A 21,123-nucleotide genomic window follows, 5' to 3' on the forward strand; every position below is an offset into this window, starting at 1 on the left:
AGGAGCAAAGCAGCTCCTGCTTCCTTAGATACCCACAAGAATTTTTACAAAACAATGTCCCATTAACTTTGTATCCTCTGGTTCATAGGAAAATATTTATTCATCAGGTTTGGAAATTAATTTCATCCTCTGGTTTCATCCCCTCACTTTTTAAAGTGTTTCACCTCTCTTGGTTTTATTTTCCTTTCTCTTTGCCAATTAAATCTCTGGTTTGGGTCTTCAATTCTTAGAATGTTTTTGTCAAAGGATAGCACTGCTGAAGTGAATCTCTATTGTTTGCATAGGTGTGTTTAAAAGATTAAGGCTGAACAGACATTCTTGTAATAGACATGGGATCAATGAAAGCTCTTCTTTTCTCAAGAAGCTTTAAGGCTTAGCAGCGAGGTTGATTTTTTTTTGTTTGTTTGTTTTAACTATAGAAGTTGCATCTCTACCTGGGATTCTATTATTTGTGTGGTCTTCCACAGAATTCATGAGCAAGAATTCACCCAACTCATCCCAAGCTTAGCTTGAGATGACAGATTTCTCTTCCTGCGTGTATCAGTAGCCAAAGATTTTCTAGCTGATCTCTGCAGTAGGCAAGGGACTTGGTTTTCCCCTTCTCCTACAGCTTTTTAATTTTTTTTTCAAATTTCAAATTGTCAATTTTAGTGGATTCTACTCTGTGGGGCTGTGAGCAGCAGAATCCAATTCAGAACAGTGTCCTGGGAAGGATCTGAGTCAGGGCAGGAAGGAGAAACCAAGGTGCTCTAACACCTACAGAATTTGATGGCCAATAAGCATTTAAACTTGGTGATTTGTTTGGCTTACTTTTGTGTAGGCAATTGCAGGAGGGGAAGAGACCAAGGCCTGGGTTGGTGGCACAATGACATTCATGTTTAAATCCCTTAAGCATGAACTTAATGGCCATGGGTTGCAATGCTCTGAACAGCCCTGCTGATCAAACCCTGACTGAGGATAAGCTGAAGGTCCAGCTTGGTGGTGCAGTATGTGAATCATCCTCATAGCCACAGACCCTCAGCCAGAGCAAGGAGGAGGGAACCGCCAAGGTCAGGCAAGGCTGAACCTGAACCTAAACCTAAACCTGAACCTGAACCTCCAAGGTCAGGCAAGGCTGAACCTGAACCTGAACATGAACCTGAACCTAAACCTGAACCTGAACCTCCAAGGTCAGGTGAGGCTGAACCTGAACCTGAACCTGAAACTGAACCTGAACCTGAACCTAAACCTAAACCTAAACCTAAACCTAAACCTAAACCTAAATCTGAACCTGAACCTGAACCTAAACCTAAACCTAAACCTGAACCTAAACCTAAACCTAAATCTGAACCTCCAAGGTCAGGCAAGGCTGAACCTGAACCTGAAACTGAACCTGAACCTAAACCTGAACCTAAACCTAAACCTAAACCTAAACCTAAACCTGAACCTGAATCTAAATCTGAACCTGAACCTGAACCTGAACCTGAACCTAAACCTGAACCTAAACCTGAACCTAAACCTAAACCTGAACCTGAATCTAAATCTGAACCTGAACCTGAACCTGAACCTGAACCTGAACCTGAACCTGGACCTGAACCTAAACCTAAACCTAAACCTAAACCTAAACCTAAACCTAAATCTGAACCTGAACCCCCAAGGTCAGGCAAGGCTGAACCTGAACCTGAACCTGAACCTGAAACTGAACCTGAAACTGAATCTCCAAGGTTTGCCAGCCAGCCAAGCTGGGACCAGGCAAAGGACACAGTGAGCCCAGGCTGTGGAGGAGCAGGAGGCTGAATGACCAAAGGTGTTTCTGTTGATATTCTGCTGGCCGTGTTATTTCTGAAAGGTGCCACTGCTGCAGCCTTTCCTCAGGGGAGCATTTGCTTTGTTTCCCCCATGAGAATAACATTCAACTAATTCAGCTGCATAGACACATAACCCTAATTGTGCAGCTGATCCCAGGAGAGGCTGCAGCCCATCTCTGAGTGCTCTGTGTCTGTTCTCTGTGTGTGTCTGTGTGCAGGTGCTCCCTGATGGGGTTTGATCTGAACCGGCACTGGGCAAACCCCTCTCCGTGGGCTCACCCCACCCTGCACGGAGTGAAGGAGCTCATCATCGACATGTACAACAACCCGGTGAGTGGGACAGAGCTGCTGAGCCCCCCTGTGCTGGGGGATCGACCCTCCCTGCAGGAGGGCAGGGAGCAGCGGTGCCTGCTGCCACAGGAAGCATCACAAGTGGAGAAAGCGAGTGCAATGGAGTTCAGCTCAGATTAACTATGAAATAATTCTGAAAGCAGGGCCTGAATTCAGTTGAGCTGCTCTCATGCTCTGAGCTGGATTGAAAACAGCAGGCCCCCAAATTGAATTAGGGAATGGCAGTGATGCTTAATCCGGGCTGTGTGGTGTGCAGTGCAGGAAGGGGAGAATATTTTCAAATATTCTATAAACACACACACACACACACTCATGCTCACTCAGAGAAGCAGAGGTGTTCTTGAAGGTGAAATCTTAGCTAATCAGAGGAGATGGATTGTGGAGAATATGGAGAAGAGGAGTGGGAGGGAGGCAGACAGCTATTGAATGTTTGACATCAAAGCGCAGAAGGATTATTGAACGTGGCACCTAAGTAAAACTGCTGAAAAAAAATGGAGATGGCTAGGAAAAAATCACTACCAAAAATAAGAGGAGACTTTATAGATTATTATTTTTTTCATTATGGGACTCCTGTTATTTGTCCTTTGTTTTTTGTTTCTCACAATGGAGAGGGAATTTCAATCTTTAAGTAAGTCCCTGAAGTTTTTCTGATTTTTCCTTTTGTTTTTAATTTCTTTCCATTTTGTGTCTTTGAAAAAGGACCTGGCTTGCCTTGCTAATAAAGAAAGAGAATTCTTACCCCTGGCTACATAGAACATGACCTCCTTTAATTTAACTCCTGGTTATCCCAATATATCTTAAATGGACTTTTTATCTTCCAGTAATACCTGTGCAGAGGAGGCTTTAGGTACAAGGAAGATAGGTTAATAGATAAGATCCTTACATATGGGCTGGAATCCAATTGCATGGAAAATATTTTCTTAGACTGCTAAATGTTTGGCACAGAATTTGTCTTTCTATTCAGTTTCTGCAGCACCTTGTACTGTGCATTGAGCCTCCAAGGCTCCTAACTCTGTTGACGGGATGATGATAATGATGGAAAGGCAAAGGAGCTTTGGAGCCAGCCTGGCTGCTCCTCGGTTTTCTACACCAAAAAGACAATTTTCCATCTAGACAATGGAGTGTGCATGCAGACTGCTTTAAGAAGAGTTTTTTTTTTCAAGCATGAAGTCTTTAAACATTACAAGGAAGTTGGGTGTAGGGAAGTGCTAAGCTATAGTTTAATGCTATAGCCAGTAAAGCAACAAACCCTGGCACTATTAAAAGTCACTGGATGTAGGGGGAAGTTCTTTTCAGCTTCATCCCATTCTAAGGAAGCTTTAAAAATTCTGGTAGCTTCCAGCTGTCCTATGTGTGAAGAATGAATTAATCTGCTTTGGTGGCTAAAGTGAAAAATCAAAATAACTGTTTGGTGAGAGCTGATCTGAAATGGAAATATTTTTTTCCCTCCATCTTTCTGTTTCCTATTCTCCCCAGTGATCAACCTGAGATGAACCAGTTCCAGTTCATTTCTTTCTGAGGGAAAGAAAAGGAAGCCTTTTAAACACAAGTGTAACATTTCATTTTCAAGCTTATATTTTTAAAAAATACTTTTTAGAATTTTTTTTTAATTATTAAAGTACCAGCAAAGTTCAGGTTGCACTTCAGAATTTCATTTCTTAGTGAATTAGCTACCCACCAAAAAAACCTTCTTGTCTGGATTTATCATCCCCTTGTCAACACCAGCCTTTCTGGCAGTTTCGGGGATGCTCAGCAATGCAATGCAGTATATGGGATTACTCTTATTTTCAGGCAATACCAGATTCTTAGTCCCTCTAATCCCAGTAATATCGGCATGAAAAGACCATATCCAAAGGGCTGGGACAAAAGGGAAGACAAACCAGCTGCCTCTGGGCAGGCATGGGACTGTCCATGAACCATCCTGCTTTAGCAGTGACTGCTTTTATTAAGTTGTGACAGAGTGCCAGAATAAATCCTGCTTCGAATCCCTTCAGGCAGCTAAAATTTTTAGGTTCTTTTCAGGGGTAGAGTGTTACTTTCAGATGACTAATACATGATAGATGGCTGGCTGCATGCACAGGTGACCTGCTGCAGGAGGGCTGGTGTCAAACTGTGTCACATCAGGCATTTTGCATTAGCACATGTCTGTCCTGCCACCCTCTCCTTACCTGAGGTCTTCCCACACTGGGGAATATGAAATGAAATCAAAGGGAAAACCCAATTCCCTGAGAAATTATGTAATAAAAAATAACCTTCATCCCTCCCATTGCAGACAAGATCTGCTGTGAAGGGCTGTCCACAGTGGACTGGATTGTTTAAAGCAAGAGGAAGTTTGGCTTCTTGTTGCCATTGCAGAACAGCTCAGTGCAGGACTTTTAGATGTATTCATTCCCTTAAATCACTTAAGGAAAATTAGCTGCCATAAGACCATAAAACCATGTTTTAAATATTGCTGCATAGGAGGATTTTTCTTCTGCTCTGCAGTATAGGAGATAAGCTCTTTCCTTTGAAAAAAAAGTTCATTCTGGAGCAGGGAGGATGAGTGACACAGAAATAAGTGAAGTGGGTATGAGGCACACACACAATGCCACAGCTACAGTGATTCCAGCACTGAGTGTTCCAAGGCTGAGTGTTTGCTGTAGTTACTGTATAAAAATAATCCAAAGCACTTGTGGTTCACTGTTCTTCTGGGTTTTACAGAGTGTTCTTATTTTATTTTTAAAGTGTTTCAGATTCTGTAAGGACCATATCACCCTTAGGAAGGAATGGATGGGTCAAGCAATGGGAGAACAATAGGAAGCTTTTGATCTCCGTGCCACTGATTTTAACACAGTAACTCTGATGATCATTGTCATTATGTCCACCTACATGCAGTGAGGAGATATTCTCAGCTCTTTCTTGCAGGTGAGGCTGAAGTGATGGCCTGCTCTAGATCCTGTGCTGCTGCCTGGGGATATTTCTGTTCCTAGGTAACTCTGCCTGCCCATATATGAGGGAGCAATGTCTCCCCACCACTCCACCAGGTGATACCTGCTGATGGTTCCCCTGTCTGTGCTGCAGCAGGGAGCAGAATTATCTCAGAGCATGGATGCATTGTTTAAACCAACTCAGCTGACTCTTGTTTGCAGTTTGTTAAAGCATGTTCATAGGAGCCATTCCAGCACCCTTTAAAAACAGATTTAGTGAGTGCATTCAGGTCGTGTGTGCAGTGTCAGCTCAGCCCCCTCGATTGGAGCATTGTGATTTGGCTTTTACTCACAGGGTCAGTGTTATTCTCCCCTCTGCACCTCTGCCTCACCGGGTTCTCCAAATGGAAAACTCCCACATAATAAGCAGCTGCTCAGTGTTTTGTTTTGCCTCCAGTGCTCATTGTGCAGCCTTGTCCTGTGTTTGCTGTGCACTGTGCAGGTCCTGCTCTGAAGATAGAGCTGTTAATCTCCTCGTGGCTCTTTTGTTCTGCCCATTGCTCTACCCTGGGAGCACTGCAGAAGTGTGGATTATTTTTGAGGAGGGACCCCTGTGAGAGACAAACGTTTCATCTTTTTGTGGTTAGGATACAGTTAGGATCACACCTACTCATTTGTGATGGATGGTTTAAGACGCCTGGAATCAGATTTGTTTCATGTCATGCAGCAAAGATTGATACCTTCCCTATCTTGTTTCTACCCCTTGCTTCTCCAAGGAGGATGGGGATAGACTATTTCTGTCATTTGGTTCTCCTGGGAGCTAGGACACAAGGAATAGGCAGGGACTGACCCTTTGGGATGAATCTGTTTCAGGTAATTTGCCCCTCCCATGTGAAAATGCAAACATGGGATCCAGGGCTCCCAGGCACTCCCACTGCAACACTGGACTTTGTGTTTTCTTCCATATTTCTTCTGTTCTGCCTGTTTTCCACCTCCTGTTGAAATGAAGCTGCAGTCCTACAAGCAAAGAATTCCTTTGCTAGATGCTGCCCATCTTGTGCCCTGATCCATCCAAAACAGAAATACCCCACCTACCTGGGATGTGCTCCTTAATAAGCATCTCCTTTGTCATCAACATATATACTGAAATTCAAATTATTTCTGCAAAAGTGACTTTTCTGTATCCATTCCTGACTTTGGAGTGCTTGATGTTGCAGCCCTTGCATACTTTTAATACTATTCTGGGTGAAAGATTTCACTGATTCAATGCAAAATGAAAGCCCCAGCATGCTAAACTCTGAGTCATCTGCTGGGCTGGAACCTTTAGATCCACCACACAGACATCTGTCACAAGGGCTGATGAATTAGCTGATAGAGGATGGCAATCTGCTATTGCTGTGGACAGGAGAGAGGGAGGGAAGGACCCGTGGGTTCAGGGGTATCTGCTGACAACAGCATTAGTAATAAGATAGGATGAGTAAACATAATTCTGTAGGCATGGGGAGGGGGTGGTATTGGAGGGTGAGTGACACGTTTTATCTTTTTGAGAAAGTTTTTTAAGATCCCATGTACAGGCTTAGATTTGAAGAAAATCATTATTTTCCAGTCCTCCTGTCTCTGAGGAAGCCTTGCTTTTGATCCAGCGAGGCTGGAGTGGGCAAGCAGTAAAAGTACAGGGAATTAGCCTGGCAAGTCAATGTACTGGATTCTTCAGCAGATGACTGTGCTCCTCTTCAGAACGAGAATATATCTGCTTTCTTCCAAAGCTGTTGAACATACAGTCCTCTGGGTCTGTGTTGTCACCTCTCCCCAGGTCCTTCAGAGGCTGATGAGTGTCCTCCAGGGCTGGCTGCCCTTAGAGCATCCTGCACCTCACTGCTGCAGGAAGACAGCACAGAGAGCTTGTTCTGGGGGAAAAGTCCTGATCTCTGAGTTCCAGCTTGTGGCTGATAAGCCCTGACAATGGAGGCAGGTTGAAGGTTGAGTGGTGTGTGAAGCAGGTGAGCTCCCAGATGAAGGGAGCACCTTGTCCTCCCCTCTGTGACCAGAGCTGGCTGTCCTGTCCAGCCAGGTGCCTTCTCTAGGTTTCCTCATTGCCAAGGAGTACAGTCTCTGTGCTCACAGACTTCCTTTCCATTTTCTGCTTCTCCCATTCTGGTTCAGTGTTCTCATGGCTATCAGGTGTTCTTACCCCTCCAGACTCTTCCCAGACCTTTCAGAGATGCAGTTTGGGTGTGGGTGCTCCATGAAGTCCCCCCAGCACTGCCCCTCTTCGTGCTGCTCTGTTCCAGACACTGTTCAGGCCACCCACTGCCAAAGCTGCTGCTCAGCCTGCATCTTTTCTAGGCCTCCAGTGGCACCATTTAGGAGTGCTCTGTTAAGGAGAGGAGTTGTGACTGTGCAGGAGCCACGGTCCAAGTGTGGTGTTGTGGGACTGCTCCACATGCAGCACATCCAACCCCCCCTTTCCTCCATTATCCTCAACTTTTGCAGTGAAACAAATCAATATTTTTATTTTTTTTTCTCTTATCCCTGCCATGTTTTGAAAGAGGCATTCTGTTTTTATTGAAAACTAGGTCACAAAATATAGACTTAGAATCCTGGAGCTGACACTTTGCAGGTTGCAGTTATCCCCAATGGCAGCATTGCTTTAGGGACCTCACATCCTCTCTGCCTTGGGCAGTGCCACATTCTTCACCAGACAACTCCACATTTAGAAATATGCAGCTGGTCTCCAAGATGTGTGTGCTTTGCTGGAGAGTGACATAAATTTTATTTTTGTCAGTCTTGTAAAGTGTGTCAATCTTAGAGGCTCTTCCTCCACTCATCTCGTGAAATGATGTTATTAGTATTACCATCAATGTGATACTGGATAGTTGACAAGTATAACAACAGATTTTGCAAGGTTTTCACATCAAAACTGTACATTTTGGCTTCTTATGCTATAAGCCCTCAAGTAGCATTTTCTAATCTAACATTTGAATGACTGCAAGCAATTGTTTTCTCTTCAAAAATTCTCCTTTTCCCTCATCATCCCCCCTGCTCCTGTTTTAAATTGGAGCAGCAAACTGGAAAATATTTCACTGGAAAATTATAAGATCATTCTCCTTCTAGCTGAAGCCAGTTTGGATGTTAATAAATATTTGGAAAAGCTGTGGGTTGGGGTTTGGTGTTGCTCAGAACTCACTTGGAGCCAAACAGATCAGCTGAGTTCTGCATCTGGTCACACATCTGGTGTGAGGAGTGATAGCAGATTAACACAGGGTAATGAGCTCTGTAACATCACTCACTACCTGGCCCCATTTGCTGTTAGCAGAGCTCTTACACTTCCTTCCCCAGCTAAACAACACAATAGTGGTGAATAATAATTTTTAACTCAATGTTGAATTTTAACAACCCCCTAGGAAGTGATACTCAGAGAGTCCCTCAGACATCCTGGGCTGTCATTTGTACCTGATGGTTTTCACTCCAACATCAAAACAGCCATTGCCAGGCATCCTCTTTTGCCAGCAATTCCCAGGATAATGTAGTTTATGTTGTTCTGAGTTCTTAGGCAGAAAGGCCAACAGAAAGGCCTATTATTTCTCTCCTCCTGAAACTAGAAAAGGGATGACCTCTGCTCATGCATTGTGTGTTCAGCTGTGATAGCCCTGTGGCCACTTGCTATGGCAATGTTCCTGTTCCTGCCACTTTGTTGAGATTGCAGAAGTGCCCTGTACCACTTCTCTCTTGCAAGTCCCTGTTGAATTAAGTGTAACTTTTCAGTATTTTGAAAATATAATTCTGATTTCAGTTCTCTGTTGAACAGTAGTGACAGCCTGTGTCTGATTCCACAGCTTGTGCTTAGGATTTTGACTCTATTTCACACCTTCCTGCTGGACAGCATAATCAGAGTTACTGATGCTCTAGCTAATTTTCTACTTCTGTTTAAAAGTAATCCCATTAAACTCTGCTCATTGTTAAATTTGGTATCTGCTGACAGAAGCAAAGGTGGTGTTCAGTTTGTTAGCTAAATGTTTATCAGCATTTTCTGATAAGCAATCTTGTGAGAGTAACAGTTCAGAGAAACTCCTCAGTTCCTTTCATGCAATTTTAACAATTCTTCCTGGAGTAAACATTTTCTCTTGATCTAGTGCTATGTTCTGTGTTTATACCTGGTGAAGCAGCTGCTGATCTGAGCAACTTTCTTCCCACAGTCCTTTAAACACACACAATATTCAAAGAAACTGGCAAATAGCAGAGCTGGTTTTACACTAGAACAGATTATTTGCAGGAGATGCTGAATCTTGGCCACTGGGGGGTTTTATGACAGGTATTTATTGGAAAAAGGTTTAGATAGAGTTAATTCCCTTTTGAGGCAGTTGAATACACTCAATAAACTCTACAGATTTCTTTCTCATCTCCAATTAATCTATGATTTTTGTGCCTTCCCTTTGATTTGTTTTCAACATGTAAATATTCATAAATATAAATGTATATATAAAAGTGAATGTATAATTTCTCTGGCAGCTTTAGGAATCATTGACACTGTTAGATGAAGTTCCACCTGTGAACTTGTTAAAGGAAGAGAGTGCTATTCAGGCCAACCAGTGCTAATAGTCTTATTCTTTGCTAAGTAACATTTATATTTTGAAATTATAAATCACATTTCATCTAAACTAGACAGGCTTTTTTGGCTGGTTTGGTTTTGTTTTGATCACACTTGCATGTTCACAATCTAGCTCTGGATGATGCTCTACTGTATTTTTGTCAAATACTCCAGACTCTCCAGGAAACAAGTCTGAAATGTGTCTACAGCTACCCAATTTCTCTCTGTTTGCACTCAGTCATTGTGCTAATCATATCACAGTGGCAATCTCTGACACAGGCTGTGGTTTCTTTGGTTGACTGGGTTTTTTTTCTATCCCTTCTGGTAATGTTTTTAGCTAGAATAAGAACAGTTTCAGGTAAAACCAATAACACAAAGAGAAATTAAATGTTTTAATTCCAGAGACTAAAATTTTCTTCTTTTTCAGCATAAAAATGGCCAGTTTTCTTTTGTACCTGACATTTCTAAGCTGTTGTTCTCCATGATACTCAGATACCTGCATGAAGCACTGCAGACAGACTGGTGTGTGCTTCACATATTCCAATATTCCAATATTCACATATTCATCATATTCCTAGATAAGTGTCCCCTTACTCAGCCCTGATTTTCTCACATGTTGTGTTAATTCTTGTATTCTGTGATGTGGGGTGTCTGTGTGGCACCATCTGCTGCTCTAAACATCTGAACCAGTTTATTTGGGGTTTTTTTTTCAGGAGTTTGCCATTCTGAGGAATCTCTGGGCTGCTGCTTTTTGTTTGGGGCACACATGTTATGACCTCCACTTTGCAGTGATCTACTGCACACCTTATCTTTTCTTCCAGGTGTTTTATTGCTATTACATGGAACTTATGTTGCTGCTTTCTTAGTTTTAGCTCAGCATCTCAGTCTCTTTCCACGGCGGCTCTTTAGGGCCTTTAGTCAAACTCCTCTCTTTTACCTTGGATCAAAATATTATCCATCAAAGCTTTAGTATCCTCTCTACCATCAAAACATGGTTGTATTTTCCTGGGATGTGCCTAGGGGGCTGAACACAACTCAAATATCCCTCTGAGGAAATAGTGTCTCCTAAAATAGTTTTTTGAAGATGTACAGCCATGTTTTCTATTTTTCTAGGGGCATCTGCCAGCACCCTGCTGATGAATCAGAGCTGTCTCTTCAAAGAATTTACCCCTTGCCAATGGAGGAAAATATTCCCTCTATATAATGCATATATTTTTTTTCTTGGACTGAGTGTACAAGAGGGGTTCAGTACAGATTATTTTCTCCTTCTCTTGCGTCTTCTTCCTGCTTCAACATTCTGTAATTCTTACAGGTGTAATGTTGTCAAATTCCTCTTAGCATCTGCACTGGGGAGAGAGGGGTTTGGATTTTTTTATTTTAAGTAACATTAATCAGGGAGTGGCTGACACGTTCAGTGCTGCATTGAGAGTTTCCTCGAGTCTGGGAGATATCATAAAGCTCCTCCTCAGTAATTCTGGTTTCATGTTTCTCCTCCCCTTCTCAGTTTTTCAGTGAGACACGAGAGTTTGAGATTTTTATTTTTTTTTAGCCACTTATGAAAAACTCCCCCTTTGCGTCTGCTCCTTCCCCAAGTGCTGCTATAAAGTGGGTCAGAGTCAAGGTCACTGCCAAGTCTGCTTCAGTGCTTGCATTTGAACTGCTGAGCGCTGAGAGAATGAGCTCCTGCACAATGCAGCACTCAATTCCAGCTGCCTCTTGCCAGAGCTTCCTAGAGTCAGGGCTGCTCACAGGATGCAAGTGAGAAAGTGGAAAGGCCTGGAGTGAGCTGATCCATTCTATTTTTCCCACTTCAGAAGGTGTTGGGACCATGCCCTTTGTTCAATTTTCCTGGGATTGCATTTGCCTTTTAAGACACAGGGGCAAAGTCACTGCCAGAGCTTTTTTTGTTTAATACAAAAGAGCTCTTAGTATTCAAAAATGATTTAGAGACAGCTGGCCAAGTGTTTGACCTAACTATGTCTGCTCATGCTTTTCTACTGGTGCAAGATAGCAGTAATAGAGCCAGTGGACAATTAGCCCAGTGTATGCAATGAAGATGGGTAAAGTGAAATGCTGATTTTAAATGAGAATATTGACATAATAGCATCTCAATCAGGGAGCACTGGAATAGCAGTGTAAAATTATACACTAATAACAGAGGAAACCAAGCCAGCAGAGGAGTGACATTATAGTTCAAAGAAAGATCAGAAGCAAAAAAAAGAGAAAAGAAAAGAAGAAGAAGGGGAAAAAAAAAAAAAAGGCAGGGAGTGGAATTGTATCAACAAGTACTGAAAAATCTCACTATTTCTGTGCATTAAAATTTCATGCCAAAATGGGATGGTAGCAATAAGCATCTTTAGTGCATGCCCAAAATTACCACAGAAGCAATGAGGATTCAAAGAATGTAATGACAGAGCCTGATCAAGGGTCATGATTAAAGTTGATATAGAAACCACATTTAAGCACTTTAAAATGACATTTTCTGGATGCAAGAAATCAAAGAGCCTGAAAGAGAAGATCACATTTTTTTTACAAAAAGTATCCCTTAGTAAGGATTAAGTCTTGATTGAAGATGTACCTGTCAGAGAAACATTCCATAATAATAAACATGCTCAAATTCATCATTCCTGGTGGAATATGAAAACCAAAAATACCTTAGAATGGCACCTACTTCTGAAAGGGGGCCAATATAGAATGGAAAAGGAATCTAAAAGTGGTAGCTAAAAGGGCAAAACAGAACAAAGAAACACTTTGGGGTGACATGGCAGCTGTATAAAATTACCATTTTAGGATGCATTTTTGCGGCTTTACCATTAGAGAGCAAGAGTGTTGCCCCTACTTCAAAAATTTCACAACTTTATTAAAAGGTTGCATGAAAAGTTAGCAAAGGGGATTATTAGACTGAAGAAGGTCATTAGCATTAAAGGACACCCTTTGAAGTCTTGCCCAAATGAACTAAGAAAAAAAAAACCCAGTGCACTCTGGCAAGTCAAATGCAAACCCATAATAATAGCGGACAAAAACAATTTTGAAGAATAACTTGCTAAAGGCATAAAAACTAATAATAAAAACTTTTTCAAACACATCAGAGGCAAGAAGCCTGCCTGAAGGTCTATAAGGTTGATAGATGATCAAGATGTAAAAGAAATGCTCAAGGAAAATAAGTTTTTTTGCAGAAAAGCTAAATGAGTTATTTGCTTTGGTGTTCACAGTGAGGAGCCTAAAGGGAATTCCCAAATTAGAGCTGCTCTTTATGGGGGACAAGTCAGATAACATGGATAACAGTGGTTTAATGGGAGTTTTCATTTTTTGAAAGTGGAATTTATACATCTGCCAGCCTTTTTTCGGGGGGTTGACAAGCAGGGAGATAAAGGCAATCAACCTGTTGCCTGTTTTGAATTTCTGAAAACCACTGGCAAATTTCTACCCAAATGACCTTAAAGAAGCGAAGAATCCAAGTTGTCTTGGATGATATGAGCTTTTTGTCCTCATTTGTGCTTTTACTGGCACAGTTTCCTTAAACATCCTGTGCTGCCCACATCCAGGGGTCTCTGTGTGGCTGCTCTTCCATGAGCTTGTGCACGGCAAAGAAAACACAGCTCCTACTCTCTGACAGCCTTTTGTACTATCCCTGATGAAAGTAGAAGGGCTGATGCCTGGAAAGGCTGACCTGGAACAGGGACTAGACAGAGCACAAGGGATAAAATCGGTATTTATTGGAAGGATACACCTTGGGCAGTGCAAAAACCCAAGGCATCAGTGTGGCTGATGGCTGGATTGGCACTATCAGGTTTGTGGACGACCAACAGTGGTTGTTCTGCCTAAAAGAGGGCTTTTTTCTGTCCTGTCTACCTCTGCATTCCTGTAATTCTGGTGCTTGGGGACATCTGAATCTTAGTGGAGTTTCTTTGCAGTGCCATACCAAAAAAAGAGGAAAAAAAAAGAAAATAAAAAAGTGAAACTCAGTTTTGATGGGAAACGTCTACATACTATTTGCCTGGATAAAAGATCATTATCCTCAGGGAAAGCCATTATATTGCCTTTGTGACAACATGCAGAGGTATAGGACAGGTCCACTGATTTCTTGGCATATGCCATTCCAAAATAGTAATCCCAGATAATCCTGTAGACAGGATTCTCCACTGCTTATTTTCAGCTTGTGCCTGGTTTATTGTGTCAACCAGAGCCCATGCCTGAGAACAGGAATCCAGTGAGAAAAACTGCCTAACAGCTGAAAGGAAGGTAACTAATGGATCCAGTGGGGATATTTAGGCAGATAGGCTTTAGTTACAGAGTGGGTGACTAGAGCTGAACAAATAATACTGTTTCCCTTCTGCAAAGTATAATAGCTATCCCTTATGATTTCAAGTGGCCAAGATCTTTTCCTTTTGCAAACTCATCCTATGAGGATTATAACGAAGCAGAGCTGCTTCCAGAGTTGTTATTTTCCTTAAACCTGAAAAACTGCTCTTTTCATTTCATAGGCATCAAAAAATAGCTGAATGCTGGTAGCAATACTGGCTGGCTTTTGCAGGCAGCAACCCTGCAGTTTTGCATATGTTTTCTTGATCTAGAGCCCAGTTTAAGCTGTTGAATGGGGTCTGTGTCTCTAATGTTCCCTAAGTGCAATTATGAAAAGAAATTGCTTATTTGAATCATTAATCAGTCTCTGGATGGCTGCAAGTTCTTATATTTCATGGCTGGTTTCCATGATGTATGTGACCTATTCATAGCATTGCTCAAGCTGCACTGCAACAAGACTTAATTCCTGTTCTTGTTAAAGCTTTTCTGCTGACTTCCTTCACTACTTTCTGCTTAGAAACTCTCCCAAACCCAGAGGACCACTGTATGCAAACCTGCTGGAAAGGCTCCTCAGACAAGAAAACTGAATTAGTGGCTTAAATCTTTCAAGTTAGTGTTACACGACAGATCGATGTTTCCTGTGTGGATGCATTCAGTCATCTCTTCAGAATCTGATTACTATATGCCTTGTGAAAAATCCAATTAAAATTAATGTATTAATTAACAGAAGTTTAATTTTCTTCTTGTCAGGAGATACATCACGATGTTGGAATTTTACCACATCAAAGTTAGCAATAGTCCCCGTCTTAAAAGTATTTTGAAAGCTTCTACTTGCTGTCTTCTGCAGTGCTGACACCAGTGGATCAATAGGTTTTTAAAAGCAGACAGGAATCACCGTGATAATCTAGTCTGACTTACAAAGTACTAAATATCATCCATCATGGTTTTCCTAAATGGGCATCAAAGTCTGAGCTTCCCCAACTTCTGGTGGCTTAGCTGTTAGAGAAAATGACTGATCTAAAAGAGCTTAGAGGATTTATCTCACAAGAGCATCTGGAATATCAAATCTTTCTCCAAATATCTTCAAAACTCCATTCCTGTGCTGGTAAGGTGGTTTTCTTTAAAAGAATTATTTTCTTTTTTTGTAAAAAAAAAAAAAAAAGAGTTATTTCTTTTTCTTCTCAGTACATCTACCTTCTGGGAACTGACGTATGGGGAACTGCAGTGTAGAGCTCGATTACTGAGCTGGGTCATTTTGATGGCCTGAACTGCAGAATCTGACCATACTTTATGTGATAAATCTGCCTAAACATGCCAAAAACCAGGGGTACTCCAATGTGTGAGCTGCCTCCTTCATTTCTGTGGGGCTTGTTCGTGTTCCAGGGTGACTTTAGAGACAATGCTGATAATTATTTCATTATTTCTCAAGACACAGGAAGGATCACATTACAAAGACTGATAATCCTTGATTCACATAAATGTACATCTGGGAGATACAGAGGGTTGCTTGAGCATAAACAGCAAAATTTAAGTTAACACACACCATGGAGCATATGAGCAGGGAGGAAAAATCAACAATGTGTTTGATACGGCTGAAAAGGGAGCTCAGCACAATGATGTGCATGCCAAGTTTGTAAAAGCAGTGCAAAACCCTCCTTCATCCTGGGGTTTGGGTCTGGTTTATGGAATCACAGCACACTTAGGTTTGGGAGGGACACCCAGAGACCATCCAGCCCCCCTCCATGTCTAGGTGGGTTTGAAAGGTCTCCTGAGAGGGAAATCCATAACCTGCCTGGGCAGCCTGTCCCAGGGCTCTGCCCCACTCAGCGGGCAGAATTTCTTCTTTGCCTTGAGGCTGACACCACTGGCCCTCCTTGGCTGCAAGGACACTGCCAGCTCGTGGCCAAGGTAGACAACAACCCTTTGTATGTGTTGATGTGTAGAATTTATTGGGAGTTTTGCCCAATTAACAGCACTGCATAATACGTAATGCTACTTGTATTGCCATGTCATTTTTTAAAATAGGTTGTCGCTTTAAATCTTTTTTTTATGGGCTGTCCCCTGAAAGTTCCATTTTTAACTGTGAGAATATCTTGCATTTAGGTTTTGATTTTCAGTAGCACCCTCTGAAATAGGATCCTGTCCTATCTCATTATATCTTGAAGACAAACCTCCAAAGTTTAAATGCAAGTTAGGAATCAGTTTATGCCCTGCTGAAATGCAGTCACCTCTGGAAAAGACCCCATCAGCAGAGCACTATTTGAAGGCTGTTTACTTAGATGTACATCAAGAAAAATCTATTTCTGTTCTGAGTCCAGCTAATCTATTGTTTTGTATTTTTTGAAAATAAACTGCTTTCATCTCAGTATTGGTGTTCTGCTAGGGAATTTGTGGTGGTTTATGACTTCCCCCAAAAAGGATATTCACTGTAGAATTAAATCTCAGCAGGAAGGAGTAGATTTAATCCTCCCTGATGACTTGTAGTCTATGGAAACGTTATTGCCTGTGCTTGGTTGGTGAGTCTGCCCTTCAGGAAGTGGATGTTCTCCTCTTGCTGCGGTTAACTCATGCAATAGAGACAGCTTTTTATTCTGTTTATGTCCCTTGATAATGGCTGTATTGATCTGGCCTGATGTAAGCAAAGGTTCACAGTTCACCCAATGTTGCTAAGGGTACCAGACTATTACTGCCACCAGCAGACACATTCCATCATCCCTCAGCCTCCGTGTGTGAAAGCTGGAGCAGCAGGATGCCACATGTTGGTGGCTCAGGAAAATGGCATGTGTCAGAATCTGGCATATGTCAGACTTGGATGCAGCTAAAATTAGAGTATATTTTTTGTCATTTTTGTTTTGACTGCCAAGCAAGGCGGGAACGTTTAAAGGTTAGCCTAATTTTCACTTGTTTGGAAACATAAGTCACAATGACAACTGCGCGCAAAACCACCTATGAATTTTGTTTTCAAATAACTGAGCAATCTTTTCTTTTAAAAAAATTATCAAAGTGGCTAAAGCTGCCCTGAGCCAGGAGTAAGAAGGGTGAGGAAGGTAAGATGCTGTCCAGCCTGACAGCTCTGGGCAAATTACTTCATCATCTCCTTGCCTGTTCAACTCCTGTTCAGTTCAACAAGGAATTTCACTAGAAAGCAAAAGCCAGGAGGAAAGGTTTTGAGCCTGAGTTTTTACTTGCAACAACTCCAAGTAGAGCTGCAGGAGTGAGCTGCTGAATCTCCTAATACTGCTGGGAGGGTTTGGCTCTTTGTTTAGAAAACAATTTAAGTCTGTGTACTTGATTTTCCCCTCAAGTCCCCAGTTGTTCCTGGAAATAAGAAATAATATTCCAGCTCTGCAATAATGAATATGTCTCACCATGATGGAATACTTTGACCTGTTTTAGTCAGATTTTAAAAGCAAGAGGCCTGACACCATAGCTGGGAAGGGGTGGTGGTGAGAGAACAGCATCAGTACATTGGGGTTTTCCCCCCAGAGTCCAAGGTGGAGAATACATTAGCAGGTTTAAAATGAAAACTGCTTTTATCTTTCTTCCTTCTCCTTGAGAGCTGGAAAATGTTGTTTGCTTGACCCATCTCATCCTGGTTGTAGTCTGTTAATTCCATTCTCCAAGTGGCTTGGTTTCCTTCTGACAAAATTAGAGGAAGGGAGGGAGCAAACTGCTCAGCTGTGCTCTAGAGACCCTTGGCAGGGGTGATGTGGAGTGGGCTGCCAGGAGTGGTGCAAAGAGCCCTCCAGCCCATCCTGTTTACACTTGTCATACCAGTGGGTTGTTCTCTGCAAAACCAAGTATTTAGCAGGTGTTGTGTGTTAGTCAAACTGAGATACACCATTGTGGGATTCTGGACAGAGTGCTGGCAAATTACTTTGTTGATTACAGTGTTGTAATAGCAAAGGGCAATGAAAATTAATATAACAGACATTGTGATCTTATGAGTTATGAGGGAAAATAACTTCAAATGCAGTTTGCTAGATCTGAAATACAGAAATTCATCCAAGCACAACAACATTTCAGTTTTCACTCTTGTTTTGAGAGTGCCAGTATCTTCTACTGAAGTCAGTGGAAGCTGTAAATGATCACTGTGACTGCTTTTAGCCACGCAGATTGATTTATCACCTGAACCATTAATATCTGTGCTCTGACAGCAGTGTGTGTGTGTCTATACATATATTACACCTATAGTATTTTTTATGCACTGTTTTTTTGTTGATTATGTATTTTGCAAAGGAATTCATCTGCATCTCTTCCCCGTGGAGTTCAGAAGTATGATTGGATCTAGCTGTGCTGCAGTTCAGGGAGAGGCTGGAGCATTTGAAATAAAGCTTGGGAGCCATTTACCAGGCTATTACAAAAGCTGTGGTCTGCACTGGGTACCCAAAATGGCCCAAAATGCCAGGGAGAAGCTGCCATCTGGCTTTGCAGGCTGGCCAGCACCAAAAGGGTCTGTGCTAATTGGAGCACAGCCCCTCAGTCAGCTGTGGGGAGCCATCCTGCAGGAACCTGGAGACTGGCTGCAGGACCTGATAGGAATTTTCCTTCTCTAACTTGTGTGATGCAGGGTTGGATGGGGTGCACTGCCAGCTGCCACCCTGGTTCAGGGACTGTAGAGAGAATAAAACTGCACTTGGGCTCACTGGCTCTGTAGCCCAGCTAATTTTGTTAATAACAAAGTCAATGTCCTCTTGAACCACACTGGGACCTGATGGGGTATTTTAGGATTTTTATCCTTTGGACTGGAAATGATAGAACAGCCTGCAGACAGAGCATATTGGATTATCTCCTCCTAAGTGCAGATTTCACCTCACCATGGATTTCTTCAGCTTAGCAGAGTTGATGCAGCAATGCACAGGTGAAGTTATTTCACTGTATGAAAGGCTGTCAGTTTAATAAACAAAATAACTAGTTCTGGGAAGCAAGTGAGTGCTGTTTAGATGTCTCTGAGCTTTATTCTTTTAGTACCAGTAAATTCCATTTCTTTTTACTTTGCTCTGCTCATCTGAACTAATTGTGTAGCCTAAGCTTTTCTCCCAGTGCTAGTCACTCCTTTTGCATTAAAATTGGAGAGGAGGAGGGTGAGATTCCAAAATTCAGAAGGCAAAGTGACTTATGTTTAAAAACTAAGAATGTGGAAAGAGCCAATTTGACTGTAACAGTTTGACATGAGAAATTGTATTTGCAAAAGGAAGATATTTTTAAGATGATCTACTTTTTTCTCCCCCTTCTCAATATCTTTAAAAATGCATCTGGTAATGGCTTTCAGAAACAGCTCTTGGACAGGATATGTATGAAAAACCTTGCTGAAATTTTGCTGAAGGTACAAAAGGACAAATATTCAGCCAGACAAATGGAGACAGAAGGGCACAGGGAGGATGTTAGCTTTCCCCTGAACTTCTTGTAGCAGTAAGCATTTTAAAGTAATTTTGAATAACCTCATGGAATATGAGTGAAAACAGCTTTACTGTACATTGGGCAATAACTGAGCAGGCTTGACATATTTTGTGAGTTGACACCCTTGAATGTAATAAAGTGCATGGATTGAATTTAGGAGCAAAATAAATAACACCCAGGTTATTAAACTCCCTGTGTTATTCATGACCATCTTGCATTTAGCAAAACTTCCCATTCTGAAGCCTGCTGCAAGCTGCCATGGAAAATCTAGTCTGTCCCAGGGGAGCAATGCAGGAGCCCAGGGAATGCCACAGCAGGCACATGGCTGGTTTTAGAGCACACTGAGACCTTGCTGAGACCTTAAGGTGGTGTGCTAAGAGCACAAAACCTTCTAAGAAATAGCTCATTGCACTCAGGGGAGCTGCTGATTATTCTTATGGTATGGCAGGAAGGGATGACCAGTCTTCCTCTACAATGTCCAGCTAAATGATGAGGAATCTTGAGACAAAAAAACTCCACTTGACTCTTTTTAGAGGTGTGTCAGGAAGAAAAATTAGTGACAAATTTTTCTTGAGGGGCTGCCTGGTGCCAAGTGGCCTCCAGGTATTCAGTCACCTGGCAGCAGCACTTCACTGCTTGAAGGGGTCTTAGAGCTATGTGTGAGGCATAGATAAGGGTGCTTGGGAAGAAATGGCATTTATTCTGAATAAAGCTCTGCAGCCTCCCTACTGGCATGTAATCCTTGCAGTTCTGGGGTTATTTCAATCAGCCTTAGGAGATCTCCTCTTAAACCTGGCTGTCACTCAAATGGATTTGGCCACTGCAGCGGTGCCAGGGCCACAGGCAGCTGTGCAGCACATGCTGTCCCCACCACAGCACAGTGAGGCATCACTTTCTGTGCTGAGCTGCACCTGGGGAGCCAAAGGGAGCAGGGAGGTGAGCCTAACTCAGTGGGAGTGGAGGGAAGCAGTCCTGAATAAAATGAAGCATCTTCCTCTGCATGTCGTGGATGCCTGAGTCCATGCAAGGAAAATGAATTACTGCTGTTGCCAAAAAATGTTTATTTTGTAATTTGGTCAGATTCTGTCCCCTTGTTAACTGTATGTAAACTTCAAACCTTGTAGTTGACACGTCTGGGCAGATAGAACATTTCAGCTCCCCACTTCTTCCTTTCTAATGAATCAGTGTTTTAAAAGTCACTCTAAAGATTCCTGTCCATCTCACTCTGGACCAGGTGCTGGGTTCACCCAGCCAAGTTTTACCAGTTTGTAAGCCCTGACAGCAGAAAGAGGAAGGGATCTCATTTTCCTCCTTGAGAAGAGCATCCTTTGGCAAAGGAAGGAGCTGATCTTTTGCTGTAGGTGCTTCACAGGCTTGAAAATGACTTTTCACTGGTGCAACAAATGTTTTGCTTTGTGCCAGGAACTGGGCTGTCCCTTTGGACATTGGATGAGCAGATGCCTAATTAGCCTATTATTTACCATGGTTGAGATGGCTGAATTTTGATGAAAGAGACTTTGCTTTAATCATTGATTCATGACACAGATGCTCATATCATGCATTAGGCTGTTTAACCTTCCACAAATATAGTTGTCCCACACAGCCTTTTATAAATATCCTGGCAACTGCCCTCTGTTCCTGCATTCTCTGTGAGGGGGATGCTTGGGAGCTCCCAAATTGGTCCTTAGTGCTGATAATGTGAATATTGAATGCAAGCAGAAGACACTGAATGGCACCAGGGCACTGGGTGGCTCAGGCATATCCTGATAGCTTTTAGGGAAGGAAAAGA

The 21,123-nt window shown here is 42.2% G+C and overlaps 1 protein-coding gene across 2 annotated transcripts in view; it reads left to right on the top strand.

Moving 5' to 3' along the window:
• Nucleotides 1-21,123, top strand: part of BEND5 (BEN domain containing 5) — a 547,523-nt gene that overhangs the window by 400,301 nt on the left and 126,099 nt on the right. For both annotated transcript variants that reach the window (XM_033067189.2, XM_033067188.1), the window contains exon 6: nucleotides 2,006-2,117. In XM_033067189.2, the coding sequence (XP_032923080.1) occupies nucleotides 2,006-2,117 (112 nt within the window). The remainder of the gene's footprint in view (nucleotides 1-2,005; nucleotides 2,118-21,123) is intronic.

The sequence above is a fragment of the Catharus ustulatus genome, chromosome 9, assembly GCF_009819885.2.
Source record: "Catharus ustulatus isolate bCatUst1 chromosome 9, bCatUst1.pri.v2, whole genome shotgun sequence".
Classification (NCBI taxonomy): domain Eukaryota; kingdom Metazoa; phylum Chordata; class Aves; order Passeriformes; family Turdidae; genus Catharus; species Catharus ustulatus.